The sequence below is a fragment of the Carassius gibelio genome, chromosome B24, assembly GCF_023724105.1.
Source record: "Carassius gibelio isolate Cgi1373 ecotype wild population from Czech Republic chromosome B24, carGib1.2-hapl.c, whole genome shotgun sequence".
NCBI lineage: Eukaryota > Metazoa > Chordata > Actinopteri > Cypriniformes > Cyprinidae > Carassius > Carassius gibelio.
This window is the reverse complement of record NC_068419.1, coordinates 22,485,149-22,510,694: the sequence shown is the minus strand read 5'-3', so window position 1 is coordinate 22,510,694 and position 25,546 is coordinate 22,485,149. Positions and strand designations below refer to the sequence as shown.

At 39.8% G+C, this 25,546-nt stretch overlaps 1 protein-coding gene across 1 annotated transcript; it reads right to left on the bottom strand.

Moving 5' to 3' along the window:
• Nucleotides 1-15: 15 nt before the first annotated feature.
• cavin1b (caveolae associated protein 1b) lies at nt 16-17,700 on the bottom strand. The gene is made up of 2 exons (XM_052595713.1): nt 16,935-17,700; nt 16-2,618 (listed from the first exon to the last, which is right to left on the bottom strand). Exons 1-2 carry the CDS (start codon nt 17,442-17,444, stop codon nt 1,761-1,763), a joined length of 1,368 nt encoding a protein of 455 aa, XP_052451673.1. The 5' UTR covers nt 17,445-17,700; the 3' UTR covers nt 16-1,760.
• Nucleotides 17,701-25,546: the final 7,846 nt, after the last annotated feature.

The following is a 25,546-nucleotide window of genomic DNA, read 5'->3' as shown; positions in this document are numbered from 1 at the left end:
TAAACAGTATTCATATAGTGTGAAGCATGGTTGCTTTTATTAACACATTAGTGGTTAAGACTGACATTACAAGAGAATATCCATATGCATCATCAGCTACACAAGCGGAAATAAAACACAAAAAAAGAAACTGATTAAAGCAGAGAAAAACTTTTGCTAAATTACGGAATTGCTGAAATTGTATCTAAACATGGAGGAGAATGAAATGAACCCATGTAAGAAATGATTGTGCTCTAAATAATAGCATTGATTCATTATTCATTATATGTGTTTCACTTAAGATGCTGATGAGATTAGCTGTAGCTTTTTGCTGCTCATAGCTGTTTCGCTTTAACTTTGTAACTTGTGTGCTCTTAGGTCAATAAATGAGGCTAAGGGTTCATCGCTCATTGGCCCATTACAACCACACATGTCCACCAGGGGACGTGCAAATGTTACATAAACAGTAGTTTTAAATGGGTAAAGAGCACTGGTGCCTATGTTGAGCAAGCCTGCAGTGCCATTCTGAAAATCATTTTATAGACATTTATACTTGTTTTGAATCGTCTGTTTTGATAGTTTCCAGTAAAAATCATGCAAAAGGACAAAACCATAGAGTGAGATAATAATTTTTTTATGTTTAAATGTGGTTTCATATTCATACTATTTACTATTTGTGTAATTTATCACAAAATACCAAAAATAATGAGTGTAACAGTTTGACTTTAACAGAAACGTAACATTATTCATTAAACTCGAAGGTGTATAAAAGATATATAAAAATGAGAACATAGAAGCAATACTTCAGGTTTTCTTTTCTTGGTTTGTTCCTCCACCTTCTATGAAAAGTGAAGAACAGTCTGTAGCCCAATTCTTGTGAGACAATAATTGGTTTCACTTTATCTTAGATTGCCTTAACTACTACGCAATTAACAATTTGATGCAACATATGTATCATTTTATTTGCAGTTGCACTGTTAACTGTAACCCTACCCTTAACCTATCCACACTCCAAACTCATGAGTAGTAAATGTGTGACTGTAGTTACACAGTAAATCAAGACAATCTTCAATGCAGTGAAAGCCACCTACTGTAATATAAAGTCTGACCAATTAATCTTCTAGAACAAAATAACTACCTGCCAACAAGTATGTTGTTCATTTGATCAAGCCATCTGTCCGTTAACTGTTTCATAGAGTTGCAATTTTATGGTTATCCTGTCCATCTAGCACAGCAATGTCCCTATATACCATGTTGCATCTTATTGATTGGCACGCCTAGTCTTAATAAACAAGATTCACTCAAGGAACTAGTTACTTTAACTAGTACAGTAAATCTTTCACTCGCACATACGTTAGGTGAATAGAGTCACCCTATGTTGAAACATTCTGCTGATAGAAAAGATGCAGATACACACATGCAAACAGACACATTCACATTCTCCTGCAGAATCCAATATCTGGACTGGCAGTACAGCACACATGCTCAGGGTGCCTACACACTAGAGGTCATGCTATGTCAAAGAATGCTGGAGATGGTCCTCTGAGAGATGTAGAAGAAAATTTTCAGGGTTTGGTGAAACTGATGTTCTGATAAGTAACCAAAACCTTTTTAGGCATGAGCTCATTGATTAGAATCTCAGAGAGCTGAGCTATCGGAAATCAAATTTGCTGTATTGACATTAGATATCAAACTGAGCCTTCCATACTGTCCTACCAATCAAACATTCTGTTACAAGCTTCTCTAATGTGTAAGCACCCAAACACAAACACACACAAACACTAATCACTATCTCTGTCATGGTCTTCCACTAACACCAGCTCTTCTCCCCTTTCCAGTAGCGCTCTCATCTCAGGGCTATCTTCTGTCTCGTCGTCTTCGTCCACCATCTCGCCACCATCCATTTCCATCTCCTCATCTTCTATTCCCTCCATCACTGCATTCTCCACCTCCTCTGCTTCCCCACCGACTTCCACCATCTCAGTTCCAAGGATCTCCACTTCTCCTTCACGCATCTTTTTCACATGGAAGGTGAACGGTGGAACCTTGTAGACAGCGGTTTTGGAACGAGCGTAGATGGTGTGGTCAGGAGTGAACGACTTGACCATCTTCTTCTGCGAGGACTTGATCTTCTCTTTGCGCTCGGGGTTCACAGACATACGATTGCCGAGCTTGCCCATCTTTTTCTCTATGTTGTGACGTGTTTTCTCCAGGTTCTCCCGGGTCTTCTGTTTGGTCTTCTCAAGATTCTCCTTGGTCTTCTGCCTGGTCTTTTCCAAGTTCTCTTTGGTCTTCATGCGAGTTTTCTCCAAGTTCTCTTTGGTCTTCTGTTTGGTCTTCTCCAAATTCTCCTTGGTCTTTTGCTTGGTTTTCTCCATTTTTTCCTTGGAGAAAACCGTTTTGATGCTCTGGACGCGTTGCAGACTGCTTCGTTTGATGCGCTCTGCTCGAGACTCCTCAATGGTCTCTTCAATCTCCACCTCCTCTTCATCTGAGGACAGGTCCAGATTTACTTTCTCTTTGTCTTCTCCTCCTTCCTCTGCTGCTGCTTTGTGTTCCCCTACAGCTTCTCCTTCCACAGGCTCTGGAACCTTCATGGACTTGGCCACATTGACTTTTGAAGGTATTTTCACTTCATCCTGCAGAGAGATACCAAAATAATCATGTAATTCACAGCGATGAAGGCAAGCTAATACACATTCCTCAATACATTTGTAAATTGACTTCCTTTTTCTAGATACAAATTTATTTATTTTTTAAATAAAGAAAAACTGTGGTCGGTCCCTTTTACACAGGCTATAACTTAATAAAAAGCCCAACCATCTATTGTATCAGCATGCTACCATTATGCAAGAACCACAACTTCTTTCTGGTGAATATGGCATCTATTTTGTCCACGGTTGTATCTCTCTTTAAGGAAATAAGAAATTAATAAGCCTCCTCTGCCAAAAGCGTGTATCATATCTCCAAACTAAGCACTGCCACAACAGCCAATGTCCTGTCTTTATTTATCCCATTTAATTCCCCTATTGTTCAGTATCCGTGCTAACATTAATGATGACCTTACACACATCACCCACATGCTGAATTTATAAAAAGACCATTATTAGATAGAGAATTTCATTTCACTGGGGTCACTGATATGATTTAATGATGTTTGTTGGGTTACTACAAACATTTTATCATGCACTTAAAAGGGTTGCATCATTTAAAATGTCATTCAAATAGTTACTTTCTGTTGATACCAACTAGAGGCAAACCTCTACTATTTGTAATGTCAAACAAGCATGTGCATATGAAAGAGTTATCATTAATGAATTCTAACAAAGGTTAACAAGTGGAGAGCATGCATGACTCACAGCCAGAGCTGTTCCTCAACAGAGATTTAGTTTTATTTCTTTTGTTGTTCTTCCATTCTTTCTTCGCCCTTCCCTTCCCTTCCGACCTGTCTCCCACCCTCCTGCCCGACCCTAATTCCCAGCATTCCATCCTGCGAAGCCCCTCGTTCCCAAGCACACTCTTTTTCTGCAGCACAATGCTCTGACTTGTTTGTAAAGGAGACATATTTTCCATCAGTGTGATACATTGATCATTCCGTTTTGCTCTGTTAATGTCTCTACTAACATTCAGGCCAAACCAACAAATAAAAGGATGTCTTTTCTTGTTGTTTGATTTATTCTTTCCCCTGCAGCAAGCAGGGACAAATGATCCACACAGGGAAAACAACAAACAAGTAAACACATGTTGGTAAGTTTGTGTTGCTGCTGCTGGAGGTGCTTGTATTTGCATGAATGTTATACCTCCAAACTCACATAAAAACAGACTTATCATACTGAGACACAGTGTCTTCATTCATTCTATATTAAACATTGGGACAGACATATTTTGAATTAATATATTATGTCATAATATTTGGGTTGTTTCATGAGGATCATGTATACCTGATTTACTTTGTGTCAGATAGAGAGAGAAGTATTAGAGTAAAGTAATTTTGACCAACAAGAGGTTTGTCAATGTCAAAGTTGGAATATTTGCGCACAAATGGAGTTTTGTGACTGCTCCCTCTACAGGTACAAAAGGTCACATTAGCAAAATTTCACAAGCAAGTACAGTGTGAACATGACGAAATCTACCTGCAGCACTTTCATAAAACTTCACAAAAAAACTACATTTAACCCACACATTTTAACTGAGTTTGTCAAACTTTGTCAGCTTTATACATGTATCAAATAAAACAGGGAGAGAGGTCATGTTGTACGCTTGATTCGAACCCAGGTCCCTGCAAACACGATAGCTTCTTATGATATGATGATCAATGCACCCTAATTTCTTTTAGACAATGAACTTGATGCTAATGCTAACACTCTAACATAAACAGTACAGAGAAATCACACTCTTTTACAAAAGAATGGACTAGTACAAGTACTTTGCTGTAGCGCGTCATTTCAAAAGGTTCAAATATGAAGTCAGACCACAATGAAGTTCAGAATATCAGAAGGGCATCTAATCTAAGGCACTAAAGACCCAAAGGTCGGAAGGTCACTCATTTTGAGTAAACAACATTCTCTAAAAGCAGCTGTAATGGAAGAACAGTAAGATGGAAAACATGTTAGAGGAAGTAAGGCAGTCACCTTGGTGAGCCCACATCCCAAAGTGCCTCTCTCAAGTTAATATTGCATTGTTCTGCTGAGCAGAGAGGAAGGGAAACACGCACTCCACCATTAGAAACAATTGGAAAATGTGAGTAAATGTGTGTATGAGGGGAACGATAAGAGCTGGGGAGTTAAATTTCACATTCCCAAGAAAAGAAAATCTCTTTGAACTTGTTCCCTCTTGAAAGGTTAGAACCTCTCAAATCATGAGACAGAAATCCCTTTATATATTTATTATTATGCACTGAACACTGCATATTTAGAACATCTGTGTAAAATGCATGATGCAATTGCTGTTTGCACTGTGGATTGGAGGAAGACTGGTTTCTTCTTCTGCTATATAGGAGAGAGACTACTGGTACTTGTGCCATTATTTAATGCCCCAGAAAAGCATGTCTTAAAAGCAGTCAGGAATTTTCACTGCTCTTAGTAGATTTAGTAGATATATATATATATATATATATATATATATATATATATATATATATATATATATATATATATATATATATATATATATATATATATATATACGTTTAATGTTTGAAGTGCACTACATATGAACATTCAATACAATTAAGTGCACTTCTTTTTCACAAGGGAACTGCTGTGTGCCTAATGTGAAATAAAAAAGCAAAAAAAAATTATATATTTCAATCTAAAACAAAGCTCCCCTTTCATATTCCAGAAATAGATCAGTGATTACTACCAGATACGATAATGTTATTATTGAAAGCACATGTCCTGTCGCATTTAAGCTAGCTCAGATGTTTAGAAACATTTGAGAAGAGAAGAGAAGAGAAGAGAAGGGAAGGGAAGAGAAGAGAAGAGAAGAGAAGAGAAGAGAAGAGAAGAGAAGAGAAGAGAAGAGAAGAGAAGAGAAGAGAAGAGAAGAGAAGAGAAGAGAAGAGAATGACCAAGTAATCCCACCTTCTAATTCCAGCTGCGCGCACACACACACACACACAACACAGTTGTCTTGGAAATAAGCAACATACAGAATATCTGGTCAGTGCAGCAACACGTGTTATAAGGAATCCTCCTTTCTTTCATTCTGTCGCTGCCTCATCGCGGTCTGGATAAGACAAATGGTGTCATTTAAGGCTTTCCCCCTTTTTTCCTCTCAAACATAAGGTGTTCTGTACGTGCACACACATACCCACACGTAAGTATGTATGAGTCACTGAGACCACATCACAGAAGGCTTGACTTTTCCATGAGCCAACCACAGAAGCATGGAGGGCCGTGGGCTACAGAGATTGACATAATATATGAGCACATGAACAGAAGAGTTGTTTGTGTGTCTCTGAGACAGTTAATGTGCGTGTGTGTGTGTTTGTCACAGCGTATATAAACATAATCTGAAATAACAAGAGCTCTTTTGACTGTGTGTGTGTCACATGGTGTGAGGTTTGGTTTGTCTATCCGTCTATCCGTCTGTCTGTCTCTGTTGTGTGTTTGCAGGTAGGTTTGTCACATGCTGGTATCAGCTGGCTTCAACCCCAGCTGGTCAGCAGAAACGTCCTTTCTTTTATACTTTCACTCATCTGTCATTTCATTCATCCGTCCTCTTTTGCAGACAGTATCTGTTATTTTTTTTAGATTAATTGTTTTTCCCCTCACATACCACAACTTTATATCTCAACAGATGAGATGAAATTAAAAATTAAAATGTCTAAAGTGTTTCATTACGGTTCCCCAAAAATTAAAATTTGGTCATTATTTATTTGACTTCATGTCTTTCCAAACCCTCATATACTGGAAAACAGATTATTTATTTTTTTTTTAAGTTAGGGAACCAATTATTCTGTTAAAGTGGTTCAAAATGAAAAATTTATTTACAGATTAAGACTGATTTAGAATATAGCACAGAAGCGATATGGACCACTTAAAAAAAAGATCCAAGGGAGGGGGGGGGGGGGGGGTCCTTATTAAGAGTGTATGGGTGCTTATTTTCTTTTAAAGATGAATTGTCATTGCATGGCAATGAAGGTATCTGAAAGCCATACAGGTTTGAAAGAACATAATGGTTGCTTTTATTGACAGAATTCTCATTTTAGGGTGAACCGATCCTCATTAGAACAAAAAAGTAAGCTGACAATGTTTTCCACATGTCGGTAGACTGATAAATGAAAACACTGTGTGTGGATGGCGGGATATTTCCACTGCCTCACAGAAGCGTCTCTCTTCAGTCACATGTGAAGAGCTCTTTCACATCTGCCTGCCGTGTCTCCATGACGATGAGGGATTCCCTACCAAAACACCCTCCACCCCACCTTTCCATTCAAAGCCAACCACAAACTCCAGCACAGGGTCAGAGCGGAGGGAAAATGAGTGGGTGTGGGGTTTTCCCAAGAATATAGCACTGGATGTGTGCAAGGGAATCCTCCGGACATGTTGCATAACTTCGTCATGGCAGGAAATGGAAATGTGGAACACCAGGATAGGGAGTACGTGTGGAATGTGTATGTGGACTTCAGTATAACACTTCAGTATAGGGACCGATTCTCACTAATAGCTAGTTGCTTATTAGCATTCCTATTATTAACATACTGTTTATTAGCCTTTATAAAGCACATATTCTGCATGACCATATTAGATCACAGGAAACTGGTGGTTAATGCTGCTGCATGAACGTTTCTAATACAACAGCTGAGGAAGTGATGACAAATTTGATATATTTCTATCTTCTGATCAACATAATCAATCTTTTTATTTTTTGTAAAGTCATAGAATTTGGAGCATTTAGTAAAAAAAAAAGTATATTTGTTGTAGTTTAGAATTTTGCCCAACTTTGACAACATCAGCTTCTGAAAACCCCAGAAATTTCAAAAGCATCTCTATAAAAGAGTAGCCAATTTGGAAAGAAATTGTTTCAGTCCTGGATGCATTGACAAGCAAGCTGGGAAATGATGTGCTAAATACAAATGTGGTAATATAATACAAAGGAAAGTTTGGATGTATTAAAAATGGGCTGATCTACAGACATATAGTAGATTTTTGGAATTACTTTCAGAATTTTTTTCCTCCAGTTGATGATTGATAAAGATAGTGACAGCTAGTAAGAATCCACCCAACGCGAAAGAGCTAATAGCATCACCTATCAAATTGGTTGACTAAAAGAAATGCAACCAAGGCAGCATCCCCTCCAAATATTAATGATATATAGTTTTAGATATTCAACTTGGATGCTAAGAAGTCAAGGTTACATTCAGTTCTCACAAAAAATACGGTTAGGACTGTAGACTGTGGCCCTGAAACTACTGCAGGATAATGCATCTCAAAAGAGCTTGAGATTTTAATAAACATTATCGGCATTGGTGTGGATGCTATGAACTTATTTTTACAGCGATTTTTATAATTCTTGGTATGAACAGGCCTTTAATGTACCATCAAAGGTGTATGCTATCCCATCAGAGTCAGAACTCTCTCCGTTTATTCAATTAATGTAGGAATAGAAGGAGATAGAAAATAATTGTGGGGACGCCCTCAAGCGAAAGAAGTATTTTCTTTCCAGCTGTTCTTTCGCTGAGTTATTTTTCTACTTTAATGTATCAAAGGGAGAGAGAGAGAGAGAGAGAGAGAGATTTGACTATATAAAGTGATGGTATGCTAGCTTTCCCTGCAGGGAATATTGTTTGATGAATCAGAGGCTGTTGTTGAAATAGAGAGAGCTGTTCAACTGTTACACCAAATTAAACTGTTTGAGGTCATAAACACTGGGTGTTTCCATGGCAACCGCACAACAGGATCCTCATGGTGACCATCGAGATGAAACAACTGTGGCAATTGTGTGCTTAGCAATTGCGACCGTCCTTGAAGATTTACATCCATGTGGAGTTCAGTGTAAACTTTAGGAAATCACCCATGCTGTAAAATGGCAAATCTTGGCCGGATTCCATTAGAACACGCTGCTCTGAGAAAGTGAACGTTGGCATAGAGCATCTGGAGCTCACAGAGCAATTCTTTATTTCTATATCCATCAACAGCAGACTGTTCAAAAATGTTTCCTAAAGGTTTGGGGCATGGCGCGTGGAGCAAGTCATGTTTTCGTGCCATGGTAAGTTTTATAAGCAAAAGCAGGCAGTTTCCAGTCTGTGGTGAGCTGTAACCCTTTTCTTAGACTGACGTGTTCCCATATGCAGTACAGTAAAGAATATTTAGCTTGTTATTCAGAACATGTAGTTGCCATTGGCCTGTTCTGCCCACTGATTTAGAGCGCTGCCCGGCACCACAATCATGGTTGCCATGGTGCTGCTGGGTTACTCTTTCCAATAACAATGGAGGAGAGAGGTTTGTGTTTACACAGAGATTTATGACTGTGTGGAACATCAGCACATCCTCTCTTTACAGCCGTAGTAATGTACCAATTGCTCCATGCAGCAAAAGAAATACTGAATCAGTGTTCTGTTTCTTATTTTTCCAAACTTTTTTTTTTTTTTTTTTTACTTTTGCACCAAATGCTGAGCAGCTCAGAACCCTTGAATACAAATAAATACAAATGCTGAGAAATTTTAAACACAGGAGGTTTGTCTTTCTGGCAAACAATAGCATAAAACACTATTTATTTGTTAAAAAATGGGACACGCCAAATTTTTATTAGCTGATTTACAAGACAAAGTGTTATATGTGTTCCTGTAGCTCAACTGGTAGAGCATTGCGTTTGCAAGCGCAAAGTTGGGGGTTCGAATGGAACACAATATAGTAGAAAATTGTTAGTCTGAATGCAATAAAAGTCGCTTAGGATAAAAATGTCTGCTAAATGTATAAATTAAATTAATATGCATAACTTTATTAACCATTGCAACAATCTGTCTAGTTCAGGAGTGACTCCTGTTCAGCAAATGCACAGAATTATTTACTCTCATGCAAATAGACTTTTTTGACTCACAAAATATGGCACTGTATATCTTCTTAAGTCCACTAATGGCCAAGAATGAATCTTTGCTGTCTTTCTCCTGTCGTTTTTGCTACATTTATACAGTGATAGTTTCTTGTATAATAAAGGAGAGTGCTACCTCTGTGTAGGCCCACTGTGACCATCATTCATCTTAAAAAAGAACCACTGGTGGGAGTAACTACTAAATGAACAGTTCCAAAAAGTTTTTTTTATTTTTTATAGCAATGTCATAAATTAACCATTTGGGTTCCCTGTAGAACCTTTCAAGAAGTTTTTTTTTTTTTTTTTTTGGACAGTAACAACATTTGCAATTAGAATGCATTAAGGTGTCAGAAATCATTACAGTTCGCACATATGGTATAGTGTAAGTATATTTTTAGGTACTCTTTTTAAAATTATGCTTTTAAAGTATGTGTACTTCTTAAAGGTTATAAACTGTATGTATACTGTATGTGTGTGTTCACACATGTATATATTGTATCTTGTTAATTGTAGCATAGTAAACTAAGGGTAGCTAAAGTGTTGCGGAACTACTTTAAAACTAACTTGTAGCTCATACAGTTTCAAAAACATTCACCCAAAACTGAACAATCTTGAGAAGAAGGGGAAGAGGAAAGATGGAGGGTAGGCGATTGTGTGCAAACAAGATAAAGCCCCTGCCAAACTGAGAGACATGGGCCAAAAGCCAGAGTCAAGCTGCTATGCCTCATGCCCGGCTGAAGATTAACTGCACAGAAACAGCTCAAAAAGACACAGCACTGGGCCGTGCCAGCAGTGGATATAGCCATCCATTCTGCTGTTGCCTTCAGCTGAACAAGAGGCTTTCTGAGCATCTGATCCAGATCAATTATAACCCAGCCTCGTCCATGAGCCCTCTCCCTGTCATAATCAAACAACTATGCAGCAGATCCTATTTATAGCAACCACTAGTGCCTTTCCTTCCCTTCTCATAGATGTGTGTGTGTGTTTTAGGAGCCCAGATGGCTTTCTATTCTCATAACTTCTCCCTGCATAGTTCTTACTGTCTGTTTCACACACTTTTCCTCTAATTCTCTTCTTTTCCTGGTCTCATGTGCTGCTTCTTTCTCTTCGGTCAGTGGAGGAAGCCCCTGCCTCGTTCAAATTGCTTCCAAATTTACATACAACAAATGAGCTTTTCTACATGACGTAGACAACGGGAGTATTTCTGTGACTTTGCCATATATGGTCTAGCAGTGTTAGGGCCAGATCAAATACATTAGTTATCAACTAACTCCACTATGTGATTGGTGCTAAGTATGTAGAGTAAGTTACAAGCATTCCAGTCTCTGAAAGGTGGACAAGATCCAAGTTTTCCTTCTAATTTCATATCTTTTTCAGACCTCTACTTGTGTGAAAATATATGTATCTATGATATGGAAATGTTTTAAACCACTGTTGAGAATTTCTGAACTTAATCAAAATAGAAATAGATTTGCACTCAGGTTAAAAGTTTTTAGAGCTCATGAATAGCTTTTGATTATCAGCTAGACAAATCATCTATATTTAAAACTATTCTAAACCACTCCCTTAGGAAGAGACTGAAACTAACCAACCAGTTCAGTGGATGTGTTGTACATGAATGAAATTGGATACAACCCTTAAAGCAAAGTGGAAAGGTGTGCTAAAATATAATTTTTTTTTGCACTGGCTGCCTTAAACAAAACTCTTGAGTATGTTTTCATGATGCAAAGATAAAGATAAGGCACAATAAATAACCCATTTCTACAATCATTCAAAGCATTAGGCAAAATGACATGAAGCTTGGAGCCAAACCAGGGCTCTTTATGAATACAGTGCAGTGCAAGCAAACCATTATCAAAGCTTGCTATTACTGAGCTGCCAATGGGACCATTATCTGGCCCTGATTGAACTTATAACTATATGAGTTATAGTTGTGTTATAACTATATAACTATATGTTAATGTGTGTATATGTTAATGTGTTATGTGTTAATAAATGCCAATTGCATATGCCTACCTATATCAAAAGTTTGGTGTCAGCAAGACTTTTTAAAATTGTGAACAGAGCCACATAGCTAGTCTGGTGTTCCTGTGGCTCAGTGGTAGAGCATTGTGTTAGCAGCGCAAATGGTCATGGGTTCAATTCCCAGGAAATGCACATATTGGTAAACAAACAAAAAAAATCTATATACAGTGTATATATAGCCTTAATGCACTTTAAGTTGCTTTGGATGAAAGTGTTTGCTAAATGCATAAATGTAAATCGCTGGGATATATTTGTAGCAATAGTCAAAATTATAGATTTTTCTTTTATACCAAAAATGATTAGGATATTAAGTAAAGATCGTGTTCCATGAAGATATTTTTTTTAATTTCCTTGTAATAAATATTAAAAATGAATTTTTGATGAGTAATATAATTTTTAATGAGTAATATAAGAACTTCATTTGGGCAACTTTAAAGGCAATTTTCTCAATATTTAGATTTTTTTTGCACCCTCAGATTCCAGATATTCAAATAGTTGTATCTCGACAAAATATTTTCCAGTCCTAACAAACCATACATTAACAGAAAGCTTATTTATTCTTATTATTGCTTTCAGATGATGTATAAATTTCAATTTTGAAAAACTGACAGTTAAGACATAATAAAATAGAGAATCAGAAAATCCTTCTTTAAAGGTAAAACAAACTGTTCACATAACAGCTATAAGTAACAGTCGCTGCAAATGCATTCAATGGTTTAAGGTGAAGTTCAGGCCAGTGAACCATCAGGATTTTGGAGGCAGGGAGTATCAGGGTGTGAAAGGTACTGGCAGGTTTATAAATGCATGATATACTGGGAGGGTGGAACAGAGTTGTTGCAAAATGGGATGAGAAGCAAAAGAGCTGGATGGAGACATGGGGAGTGAGGATGCCTGAAGCATGAATCAGCATGGTACATTTGAGCTCCACTTTGTTAAGACACCACACCCTACCACACAACCCTCCTCTCTCATTCCCTTTCTTGCTTTCACTGAATAGAAGAGGAATAATAACTGGAATGCACCTCTATATCCATGCCCAGAGGGCCCAACAAGCAACAATAAATGCTATTAAAAGGTCTTAGAGGTTGTGAAGCATTTAAAATGTGCCATATGTGTTTTTCGTTTTAGTGTAGGGAATACACCTTTGAAACTTAGTAATGCACTTGCATATTATGTGGTTCACCTTATAGGGGCTGACATGTTGAGAACTGAATCTGCTTTTTCTCAGTAACCTCTATTATTATTGGATGCTTTACACACACACACACACACACACACACACACACACACACACACACATTTCTTTAAATAAAAATCATATCTGACTGTGAAAAGAACAAAAGAACAACAACGGGATAAAATAAATATTTCAATATTCTGTTTCATTCAGATTTCATTCAATATGTCCTGCCAAGTAAAATGGGTTTAAATATGGATGTCCTATTAAGTAAAGTGTAAAAATGTAAAAGTTGCCAAATCTAACATATCATGACAACTTAATGCATGACATTTTTACTTTCATTGTTAACCAAAACCTATTGCACACAACTATAATGTTCAACTGGTGCCAACTGATCTGAAAAACCTTTTGTCCCACTCAAATGAATATCAAACACATAATTAAAAGAGAGAATGAAGGTCATAAAAATATGTTAAACGCATGTTAGCATGAGATAGAGAAAAGCAGAGAGATAGTTGTAGCAGCAGCAGATGACAGGATGAATGTTGATGATGATATACAGTAGAGGGGTCAGAAAGGCAAAGAGAAACACCCCCGGGCAGTTCTAGTTTCTAAAAGACCTTCGATTGAGATTCCTATCTGCTTGAAAGGATAAAGACCAAAATCTCCAAAAACAAACAGGCATTTTAATTTTTTTTGTTTATTAAATTAAACAAGCAATAAAGTGTAATAATAGTATCACAAATCGAACATTAGTGCAAATTTGCATTGCATTATGACTTCCAGTAGTTTGCCTAGAAACTTCTACACTGCCTGCCAAGCCCCTCAATGAGAGTCCCTGCTGTATGAAAACTGTTATCCTTTTTTTTTATATTCAGAACAGAAGAGCTCAAATGGGTGAGGAGAGAGGCGTCTTCTTTGGGCAGGGACGCAAAAAAAAATCCCCTGAACTCCCTGAAACTCATGATCCTGGAGTGTCTGTCAAACACATTTCACAATTATGAAATATGAAACATTGGCCTACTGTGCTGAAGGAGACAAATGATTAGAATGCTCTTTGTCCTATAAAACATTTCAACACACCCGTGAAGCATGCAAATCAGACGTGTGTGTAATTATCTAATGGTTGGATTTGCATGCCATTGGTGAAAAGACTTGGCTCTGATGAGTTTAGTAATCTGCATATGACATGTATTAGGTCTGAAACATATGCTATGCGAGTGCATGAATGTAAATGCTTCTACAGTAACAACTTAAGCTTGATTTCACACGGTCAGAGCACAATTCACACTAGCATTTTCAACATTAACACAAAGGGTGCTATGCATTGTCAAACTATTTTTGAAAGTCAATTTTTCCATCAATTTTCAAAGAATTAGTGGTGATTACTGTGGTGTCGACTCACATCACCTGCATCCTAGCAAAAACAAAGTTGTGCTTAAACACAACACAAAGATTACACCCAATGGCCAACTAGCATTTACATTCTGTACCTGCCTTAGATGAGATAACTCTCCATACCAGCAGGTGGCAGTAGTCTGTATTCATTATTCAAAAAGAGAAACCCAGAAGAGCTAGGACTTATAACTGAAAATTAAGTATTCTCACTTCCTTTAATTTTGTTTTTCATCTCGTGCATTGATTTGCTAAGCACAACACCAAATCACAACGATTTAACTTGCTCAGTCATCCAAAAAGCCACCAAAAGGGGTCAGAATAATGCCAATGGTGAAGAACACAAAAAATAAAAATAGGCCGACAGACAATCACAACAGCCTGACATTGCCTGGCCATCACAGTCTTTAAATCAATGTATAACGTTATAACAGAATACCTAGTGACTTGATTTTGCCAGTTTGTGCCATCAAATCTTTGAAAGACATTCAAAATTTTGTTTGAATTAGATTTCTTTGACGGAAGTAAATGAGATATCCATTATCAGACATGCATATTTATCTTTACGTCTGTGCAATAATCTATACTTATTAGTTTTGGATGGACAGAATTTTTTTTTAATCAACAGTAACCTCATTGTAGTACCATCCTACTCGACATGTAAAAAACGAAACCACCAGTAAGTCAGTAAGATACGTTTATTTCCTTTTTTTACGCGGGAAGTTCTTTGTTCAAAAAAATTTATAAAATAAAACGTATTAATAGACTACAATTGATGGGGAAGTAGAACGTCTGGCAACTGAAGACAATAACCATAGATAACACAATAATTGGATGCTTAAGATGCATCGGCCAAGTATTTGCATCTGTATTTGCATACTCTACAATGTTTCTGACCTTATCGTGTTGAATCACCCTGTCTAAAGAAACAATAGATTTGAATGAAAAGAGTGGAATGTGAGCTTCCTAAACTTGCATAATAATAACAGGGTGGAATTGTGACGGACCCTCCCTCTCTGATGAGTGAAGGGAGGATGTTCGGAAGAGTAATTAGTGAATTGTGTGTGCGTGTGTTCCTCTTCTGACTCACTGTGTGGAAACTCTGAATGTTCAAAGCTGCAGGCTATTACACATTGCATTATACAGCCAAAAAAGAAAAACTAACTACAGACAGTCTGTCTGAGTAAGTCTCTCTTTTCCCACTCCCCTCTTCTCTGTCCTTACCCTCTGTTCATGCTCTTCTATTCCCTCTTTCCCTACCAAACCACTCCCACACTTTTAAAATAGTCTCTGGATTTTGCTTGTGGTATTTTCCATAGATGAGAACAAGAAAGAAACCTTCTCTACATTAATCCAGCATGTCTGCCATATAGGAGAGAGAATGCATGTAAAAACATGTCAGTGTTCGTTTATTCTGCGACCATCAAACAGAATCCTGCTTTCTGAGGCAGCTGGTAGTCCAGCTGAGGCGACTTCAGTAACACACAGTGCAAGCGAACATAAAAGCATACATCAGTTAACTCTAGAAGAGCTTTACGTGATTGATTTAAAAAGTGTTCATTTAGGTTACACCTTTAAATGTCTACATGTTATTGCATGAGATAATAAATGTCACGTGTACAAGATGCTGGTATAGATTCTTCTCAAAACTCATTTCTTCTTAATTTTGAACATTGGCTTTTAATCATCTGGTGATTGTATGTCCTAGCAGAGTAACCAGATGTTAAAAAGGATCCAAACATCTTAATCTTAATTCTAACCTTAATTTTACTAAGAATGGGGCTCTATGTGTCAATATGAAGAAACATTACATAGGTGTTTTACCCATATTTTGAATTGGATGCATATAAATGCATTGCATTGTGTTGAGTTTTTGTGTTAAAGGAAATATTTTAACCTCAAATTTATTTCTGTTAAATATTGCACTTAAAAAAAGTGCTCTGATGCTTTATGTAATGCAGTGAAATTAAATTTTAAGTAAGAGCCACAATACATTCATATTTTCATTAACTGTTTGTAAAATAATACAAAGAAGATCTGCACACAAAGTTAAAAATGGCAACGGTTTGGTCTAAGGCCTTAATCAGGCGCACGTTTTACATTAACTTTTTCTAAAAAAGGCAGAATAACAGGCTGCAGATCTGTTTTGTATGATTTGATGTTTGTTTGTTTTTTTTTTCTTGTACTTGGCCAAGACGCTTTGGATGTGTGTCCTTTGACTTTTTTTAATGGTAAGATGTATTCATTTTTACCAAGGCCACACCCTACCAACTATGGCTGTGAAGTGATGCACCCTGCAGATTTCATATTGCACTCACTGTACATACAGTACAATGCAGACCACTTTTACAAAACATTCTTTTACGAAATATCTTTGTAATTTATGAAAGGAAAGAAAGAAAAAAAAACATACAAGATCTCTTAGCAATCCCTCAAACGTTTCTCCTGGATGCCAATTACAATAAATGAAGAGCATATGGTAACTCTTGCTTTGTTTTTCCATGAGAAAAAAAGAACCAGAAATCTTGCATCTAATCTTGGGTTTGAGAATATATCTCAACCTTTGCTCTGTTTTGCCAAGAAACTGAAATCTGCTGTCAGGAGTGAAATCAGTGTGAAGTAAGGGATTTCAATATGAACTACATTGTACATTAATTTAATAGATACACTTACTGCATGTCAACAATTGTCTGTAAATTTTTCAAGAATTTCAAAAGAAGCATCGGAGACAAGGTTAATAATTTAATTAAATGTAACCTAGCTATGAAACCTGATCCACCTCTAAGCAATCCTAACTGTTCTCTATGTGCACACTCCTCACCTGGTAGATCATGACTTTGAAGTTTCTTCTCTTCAGAAGTTCGTTCTCGTTGCTCTCCAGGCGTTTGATCTGCCCGGCCTGTTTTTCCAGGTTCCCTCGCACCGTCTTCACATTCACACTCACTTTCCGCACCTTCTCCAGCATCTTATTGACCGAGTTGGCTGTGGTGGTGTGGCTCTTAGACAGTTTGGTGAGTTCCCCCTGGATGCCCGTCACTGATCTCTCCATCTCCCGCTGACGGACTTCCAGCCCAGCCTGGGTCTGCTGGATCTGGTCCACGGCCCCAATGATTTTGTCCAGCAGCGCCAGGACCATGACTCCATTCATCTCACCTTTGTCTCCCTCACCTGCCTCTTCTTTCCCATCAGCAGCTTTTGCTTTGTTCTCGACGATGGCCTCATCTTCATCATCAGAGGCTGGGAGGTTGATTTCATCTTCTGAGATCTCAGTAAGGGATCTGTGTGGGTCAGGCACCTCCAGGTGCAGATGGTGGTCTTCAATCACTTCCATGTTTAAAAGCTTGGGAATGTGGTAAAATAGCGAAAGGATGCAAGCTGTGGAAAGTTCTGTGTCCTTACTCGCCTTTCTGCTCTCAGGATTCCCCTTTAGAGTTCACCTTACTGTTCCCTCCTCTGTCACACTCACCACATCTGCTCTCCCCTCTCTCTCTCTCTCTCTCTTTCTCTCTCTGATTGTGTTTGAGATCTGGCCAGAGGCTGTGGACGGTCTGTACTGCATGAGCGCTGGGTCGTGAATGCCACACTTTCCTGTGAAACCTTCCAGACAAATCAGCTGCGTGCCAGCTGCCTTCCTCTTACCCACTGACACTCCCCCTGCACACTGTGTACGTGTGTGATGGAGAGCACTGCTCCACCCAGTGGTCTGCTTTGGGACCCCATTGTAAAACAACAACAGAAGAGATCTCTATGGAGATGAACTTTTTCCACTGTCAAAATAGTTTACATTTCAAGATGAAGTCTCTGGTCAAAACAGTGGTCTATAAAATATTCTACATAAGGTTCTACACAAGGGTGGTCCACCTCATTGTGACTGCTATGAACAACTATCCAGACAAATACAATACTCCTGAAATCACAAGGGAAACCATTGTAGAAAAATAAAATAAAAGCACTTTAGGCATACTTTTAAAAGTGTATACTTATTACAGAAATAAAATACTTAAGTGCAAACTGAAAGTAATGTTATCAGACACTTGCATGTTAAAAATGAAAACTGTACATTTACATAAAATGAAGTTTGACCCACCTAAGCAGGACTTAAGTCATCCTTATATGTAACTTTATAATTACTTCCATTGTCTTTGAAATATGGTTAAAGTGCTCCGCTAAATGTACTGACAAGCATTTATGGTAGTGCAGTCAAATCTTGATTAATTGATTCCAAAATAAAAGTTGTTTGAATAATACCTGTGTTTATTGTGTATATTTATTAAGTATACATAAATACACACACACACACACACATGCATATATTTAAGAAAAATATGTTAATTTTATATATTACAGTAAATATATTAATACATTATACATTATACAATACAATATTATTTATATATGTTGAAACGTTTATGTTATCAATCAATCACCTTTATTTATATAGTGCTTTAAACAAAATACATTGCGCCAAAGCACTGAACAACATTCATTTGGAAAACAGTGTCTCAATAATGCAAAATGATAGTTAAAGGCAGTTCATCATTGAATTCATTGATGTCATCTCTGTTCAGTTGAAATAGTGTCTGTTTTAATTTGCAATCAAGTCAACGATATCGCTGTAGATGAAGTGACCCCAACTAAGCAAGCCAGAGGCGACAGCGGCAAGGAACCGAAACTCCATCGGTGACAGAATGGAGAAAAAAACCTTGGGAGAAACCAGGCTCAGTTGGGGGCCAGTTCTCCTCTGACCAGACAAAACCAGTAGTTCAATTCCAGGCTGCAGCAAAGTCAGATTGTGCAGAAGAATCATCTGTTTCCTGTGGTCTTGTCCTGGTGCTCCTCTGAGACAAGGTCTTTACAGGGGATCTGTATCTGGGGCTCTAGTTGTCCTGGTCTCCGCTGTCTTTCAGGGCAGTAGAGGTCCTTTCTAGGTGCTGATCCACCATCTGGTCTGGATACGTACTGGATCCGGGTGACTGCAGTGACCCTCTGATCTGGACACAGACTGGATCTGGTGGCCACGGTGACCTCGGAACAAGAGAGAAACAGACAAATATTAGCGTAGATGCCATTCTTCTAATGATGTAGAAAGTACGGTGTTATGTGAAGTGTTCCGGTTCCAGTTTACCTAATTAATGCAGCCTAAAAATCCTTTAACGGATTTGGATATTAAAAGCATATTAGTATGTTATGTGTATGCCAGGTTAAAGAGATGGGTCTTTAATCTAGATTTAAACTGCAAGAGTGTGTCTGCCTCCCGAACAATGTTAGGTAGGTTATTCCAGAGTTTAGGCGCCAAATAGGAAAAGGATCTGCCGCCCGCAGTTGATTTTGATATTCTAGGTATTATCAAATTGCCTGAGTTTTGAGAACGTAGCGGACGTAGAGGAGTATAATGTAAAAGGAGCTCATTCAAATACTGAGGTGCTAAACCATTCAGGGCTTTATAAGTAATAAGCAATATTTTAAAATCTATACGATGTTTGATAGGGAGCCAGTGCAGTGTGGACAGGACCGGGCTAATATGGTCATACTTCCTGGTTCTAGTAAGAACTCTTGCTGCTGCATTTTGGACTAGCTGTAGTTTGTTTACCAAGCGTGCAGAACAACCACCCAATAAAGCATTACAGTAGTCTAACCTTGAAGTCATAAATGCATGGATTAACATTTCTGCATTTGACATTGAGAGCATAGGCCGTAATTTAGATATATTTTTGAGATGGAAAAATGCAGTTTTACAAATGCTAGAAACGTGGCTTTCTAAGGAAAGATTGCAATCAAGTAGCACACCTAGGTTCCTAACTGATGACGAAGAATTGACAGAGCAACCATCAAGTCTTAGACAGTGTTCTAGGTTATTACATGTAGAGTTTTTAGGCCCTATGATTAACACCTCTGTTTTTTCTGAATTTAGCAGTAAGAAATTACTCGTCATCCAATTTTTTATATCGACTATGCATTCCATTAGTTTTTCAAATTGGTGTGTTTCACCGGGCTGCGAGGAAATATAGAGCTGCGTATCATCAGCATAACAGTGAAAGCTAACACCATGTTTCCTGATGATATCTCCCAAGGGTAACATATAAAGCGTGAAGAGTAGCGGCCCTAGAACTGAGCCTTGAGGTACTCCATACTGCACTTGTGATCGATATGATACATCTTCATTCACTGCTACGAACTGATGGCGGTCATATAAGTACGATTTAAACCATGCTAATGCACTTCCACTGATGCCAACAAAGTGTTCAAGTCTATGCAAAAGAATGTTGTGGTCAATTGTGTCAAACGCAGCACTAAGATCCAATAAAACTAATAGAGAGATACACCCACGATCAGATGATAAGATCAGATCATTTGTAACTCTAAGGAGAGCAGTTTCAGTACTATGATCCGGTCTAAATCCTGACTGGAAATCCTCACATATACCATTTTTCTCTAAGAAGGAATATAATTGTGAGGATACCACCTTTTCTAGTATCTTGGACAGAAAAGGGAGATTCGAGATTGGTCTATAATTAACTAGTTCTCTGGGGTCAAGTTGTGGCTTTTTTATGAGAGGCTTAATAACAGCCAGTTTGAAGGTTTTGGGGACATGTCCTAATAACAATGAGGAATTAATAATAGTCAGAAGAGGACCTATGACTTCTGGAAGCACCTCTTTTAAGAGCTTAGATGGTATAGGGTCTAACATACATGTTGTAAGTTTAGATGATTTAACAAGTTTATACAATTCTTCCTCTCCTATAGTAGAGAATGAGTGGAACTGTTCCTCAGGGGGTCTATAGTGCACTGTCTGATGCGAAACTGTAGCTGACGGCTGTTATATATTTGTGTGTTTGCAATTAAGATGTTGCAATTTCATAGAGTCAAATATACACACATATAATTATATTTAAGTTTTAGTTGACCAAATATGCTTGTCAGTATATTTTGCAGTAAACTTATAATTGTGAAATGGCATATAATGATGTATCAAAGTCCTACGTAAGTGCTTAAGGGCTGTTGAGTTCAATTAATCGCATGTAATACAAATTTAAACTATAATACTAATTCATATAATTGTAAATAAAATGCAAGTAAGTGTCCAAAAATATTACATTCACATTGCACAGTATATTATTTCTGTAATAAGTTATATCCTGAAAATCACATTAATTTTATAGGTCGAAATCCCTACTGTATATGAACAGTTTTCTCATTTGCCTATTTGTATAACTCCAGGTGAAATTTAAGATTAAGGTGATACTTTTATGACACAAATCCAAACTCCATTGTATCTTTTGAGCAAGCTCTGAGCAGTAATGTTTTTACCTCTGGGACAGTGCTGTATATGTGTGAAGATAGTATGAGGTTCTGGAGAGTGTAACCATATTAGACAGGCACAGACACAGCGGGAGCTGGAATGTGATCCAGATCTACAGGGTTTTTAGTTGCCTAAAGGCCCATTTTCACATACAGCGCACCAATAAAGCCACCCAAAGGGAAGAGTCCACAAAAATAACTTGAGCTCTAATGCGTGTGGGCCCTGCATGTGTACACATGTGCAAGTGTGTGTGTAATTCCATCTAATCTTTCTCTCTGATGAAATGCTGTTATTTACTGTTTTAGTCATTTTATTCACTAGAGATTGATTGATGATAACATTATTATATTCTTCCAGTGGTATGGAAACATGGCTTTGAAGATTTGGAATGACTCCAAAAAAAAGTCATAGAGGATATATTCATTATCTTCAGAGCATTGATTGTCCAGGTGCTAATTAGTTCTATAAATAAAATAAAATAAAGCTATAATTTTAGATTTGTGTGTGTGTGTGTGTGTGTGTGTGACTTGGTCAGGCACATGTTTCTCTCTGGTTCTTCAGTAGTTCCTATATACAGGTTCATTACAGAGTCTGTGCTACATTCTTCTAAGGTCAGCACTCTCACCTCTCACTGTTACACTGGCACACAAACTTACATCATTCAGTCTATATCAGCTAGCTCTGCGCATACTGAGTTAAGGTCTATGTATGATATTTTTCTATAAATACTATGGATGAATAATTTAATATTCTGGGACTGAAGCTCCCTAAGCTCCCTAGGTTGATTCTTGACTTGAAATATTTTTAATATTTATTCTGAAATTACCATGGTTCCTAAACAAATAGGATTCTGTGTTAGGATGTGTCTGTAATAAACCTCAGAGTTTATGGTCCTGTCCAGGAGCCCGACGCAGCATGCCCGTTGTACATGGCACCCCAGCCCGTGGCAGAGGCATCTGTTGACACAACAACATGTCTGGACACCGGTTCTAGGGGCACGCCGGCCCATAGAAATGAGGGGTCCAATCACGGGATGAAGTTTCGGCGGCAGGCCGGAGTGATGGTCACTCGGAGCGTGCCCTGTTGCCATGCCCATCTCGGGACTCGGTCATGAAGCCAGTGTCTCAGTAACCTGGAGTAACCTGGAGTAACCCGAGCAGTATGAATGCCACCGCGGAAGCCATATGCCCCAGGAGCCTCTGAAACAGTTTCAGTGGAACTGCTCTCTTGCCCTCGAATTGTCTCAGGCAATTCAGCAGTGACTGCACACGCTCGTTCGTAAGCTGCGCGAACATGGTGACCGAGTCTATTTACATACGGAGAAAAGATATCCTCTGCACAGGGGAGAGCTTGCTCTTTTCCCAGTTGACCTAAAGACCCAGTCGGGCGACGTGTCCGAGCACCAGATCCCTGTGATCAGCCAGTCGTTGAGGTAGTTGAGGATACGGACACCTTGTTCCCTGAGAGGAGCCAGGGCTCCCTCCGTGACCTTCGTAAAGACGCGGGGAGACAGGGCCAACCCGAATGGGAGAACCTTGTACTGATATGCCTGCCCCTCGATTGCCCACCATCGTCGCGTGGACACCCCGAAACCTATCTTTAGGGGAAGTCGTGGCCTAATGGTTAGAGGGTTGGACTCCCAATCGAAGGGTTGTGGGTTCTAGTCTAGGGCCAGACGGAATTGTGGGTGGGGGGAGTGCATGTACAGTTCTCTCTCCACCTTCAATACCACGACTTAGGTGCCCTTGAGCAAGGCATCGAACCCCCAACTGCTCCCCGGGCGCCGCAGCATAGATGGCTGCCCACTGCTCCGGGTGTGTGCTCACAGTGTGTGTGTGTTCACTGCTCTGTGTGTGTGCATTTCGGATGGGTTAAATGCAGAGCACAAATTCTGAGTATGGGTCACCATACTTGGCTGAATGTCACTTCACTTTCACTTTCACTTTCACTGACTCCAAGTAGCAAAGAGGGAATGAGAAGGCAAAGTATTCTTTTGCATGGAAACTGGCAAGGGGAGAGGAGAATGAGAGCGGTGAGGAAGCACATCGCCAACTGTCTTTTGTGGCCTCTTGGGACCCGGAGGTAGAGGAAACAGCTCTTTTAGTGAAGGTTTGGCCGCAGGTGGAAAAAAAGAAAACGAGAACAAAGGATTCTCCCCCGGCCCTCCTCCAGGGGAAAGAGTGGTACCATCTCCTGACGAGCTGACATCTCCAACTCTGGGTCGCCCGTCTCAGGAACGCTGCTTGGCCTAGCGTTTGGCAGGCTTAGGGGCAGAGACGGGTTGCGCCCCCTTTTGCGGCCATCTCCTCGCTGCGGCTGGGGTGAAGGCTGCTGCTGTGGCTGAGTGGGAGTGGAGGAGGCCGCAGGGGGGTGCCCTCAGCGACGAGCAGGCTGAGGCGGCTGCGCCGGCAGCAGGGTGGAGGCAGCAGTGGGCTGCCGGAGCAGGAGGTGTCTGATGGCCTCAGACTGCTTCTGGACAGCAGAGAACTGCTGGGAAAACCTCTCTACCACGTCGCTGAAGAGGCCTTTCTGGGAGACCGGGGAGTTGAGGAGCTGAGCCTGAACAGACTCCCTCATGTCTGCCAGGTTCATCCGTAGATGGCGCTCCTAGACCACCAAAGTGGACATCACCTGACCCAAGGAGCACGAAGTGACCTTCGTCGCCCCGAGAGCGAGGTCGGTAGCAGTGCGCGCCTCCTGCAAAACCCCTGGGTCAGCACTGCCCTCGTGCAGCTGCCGGAGCAGCCTGGCCTGATAGACCTGAAGTGAGGCCATGTAATGCAGGGCAGAAGCGGGCTGGCCCACAGCTCTGTAAGCCTTGGCCACAAGCGTGGATGAGAACTTACAAGCGGAGGTGCTCTGTGGACACAGTTGCATCGCAAAAGAATGCTTCACCAGGGGAATCCCAGCATACCCCTTGGCAGCCCCGCCATCGAGGGCAGTGAAGGCGGAGGAAGTACCAGAATGGTTTCGGGTTGTTAACGGTGCCTTCCATGAACTGGTTACTTGCTAGTGCACTTCCGGGGAGAAAGGTACCAGAGGGGGGTGCTGGCAATCGGCATGAGCAGCCCCCAGGAACCAATCATCTAGCATGAGCGCTCGGGACAGGGCGGAGGATTTCACTCAAGCCCGATGTTCTCCGCTGCCTGGGAAAGCACGGCCGTCAGCTCGGGATTGGACTCGGACAACGCTGGCACTCCTGAGGGAGGCAATGCAGCTGAATCCTCATCTCCTGAGGACTCAAGCCCGCCTTGTGATGTGGCGATTGACATATGGTCCTCTTCGCGAGCCCGAATGAGGTGTCAGGAGCCTGAGAGGGTCCAGCAAACTCATCCGGAAACTCAACCGGCTGCGGCGTATGTGAGGGGGGGTATGTATGTGAGGAACTGAGTTCCTCAATGAGGTTAAAATTATATTAGATACACCAGTACAAATGTCTGAAGGTACATTGCCTGTGTAAAGTTGTCAGTGACATCTTGAGCATGACTAGTAGCAGAAGCAAAGCTAACAACTAAAAGCATGATTTTATGAAGTGAAGTGACATTCAGCCAAGTATGGTGACCCATACTCAGAATTTGTGCTCTGCATTTAACCCATCCGAAATGCACACACACAGAGCAGTGAACACACACACACAAACTGTGAGCACACACCCGGAGCAGTGGGCAGCCATTTATGCTGCGGCGGCCGGGGAGCAGTTGGGGGTTCGATGCCTTGCTCAAGGGCACCTAAGTCGTGGTATTGAAGGTGGAGAGAGAGCTGTTCATGCACTCCCCCCACCCACAATTCCGTCCGGCCCGAGACTAGAACTCACAACCCTTCGAATGGGTTCTAACCATTAGGCCACGACTTCCCAGTGTTGTATGGTGTCCTGAGTATTTAAACTAGCCTGTTGGCCACACCTCAAATGTTGTCTTGACCAATCAGATATTGCCTTGGCTCGGGGGTATCATAAATCATAGGTTATCTTATCAAGCATGTGGTCCGAATTTTCATGCTTTTGCAGGGTCTAATTTTGGAAATGATTCCTATAACAAGAATATGATACATTTGACAAATAAATGATGGTCATGACTGTTACAAGCAAACAGATTCGAACACATACACACTAAGCATGGATATGTATCTTTAAG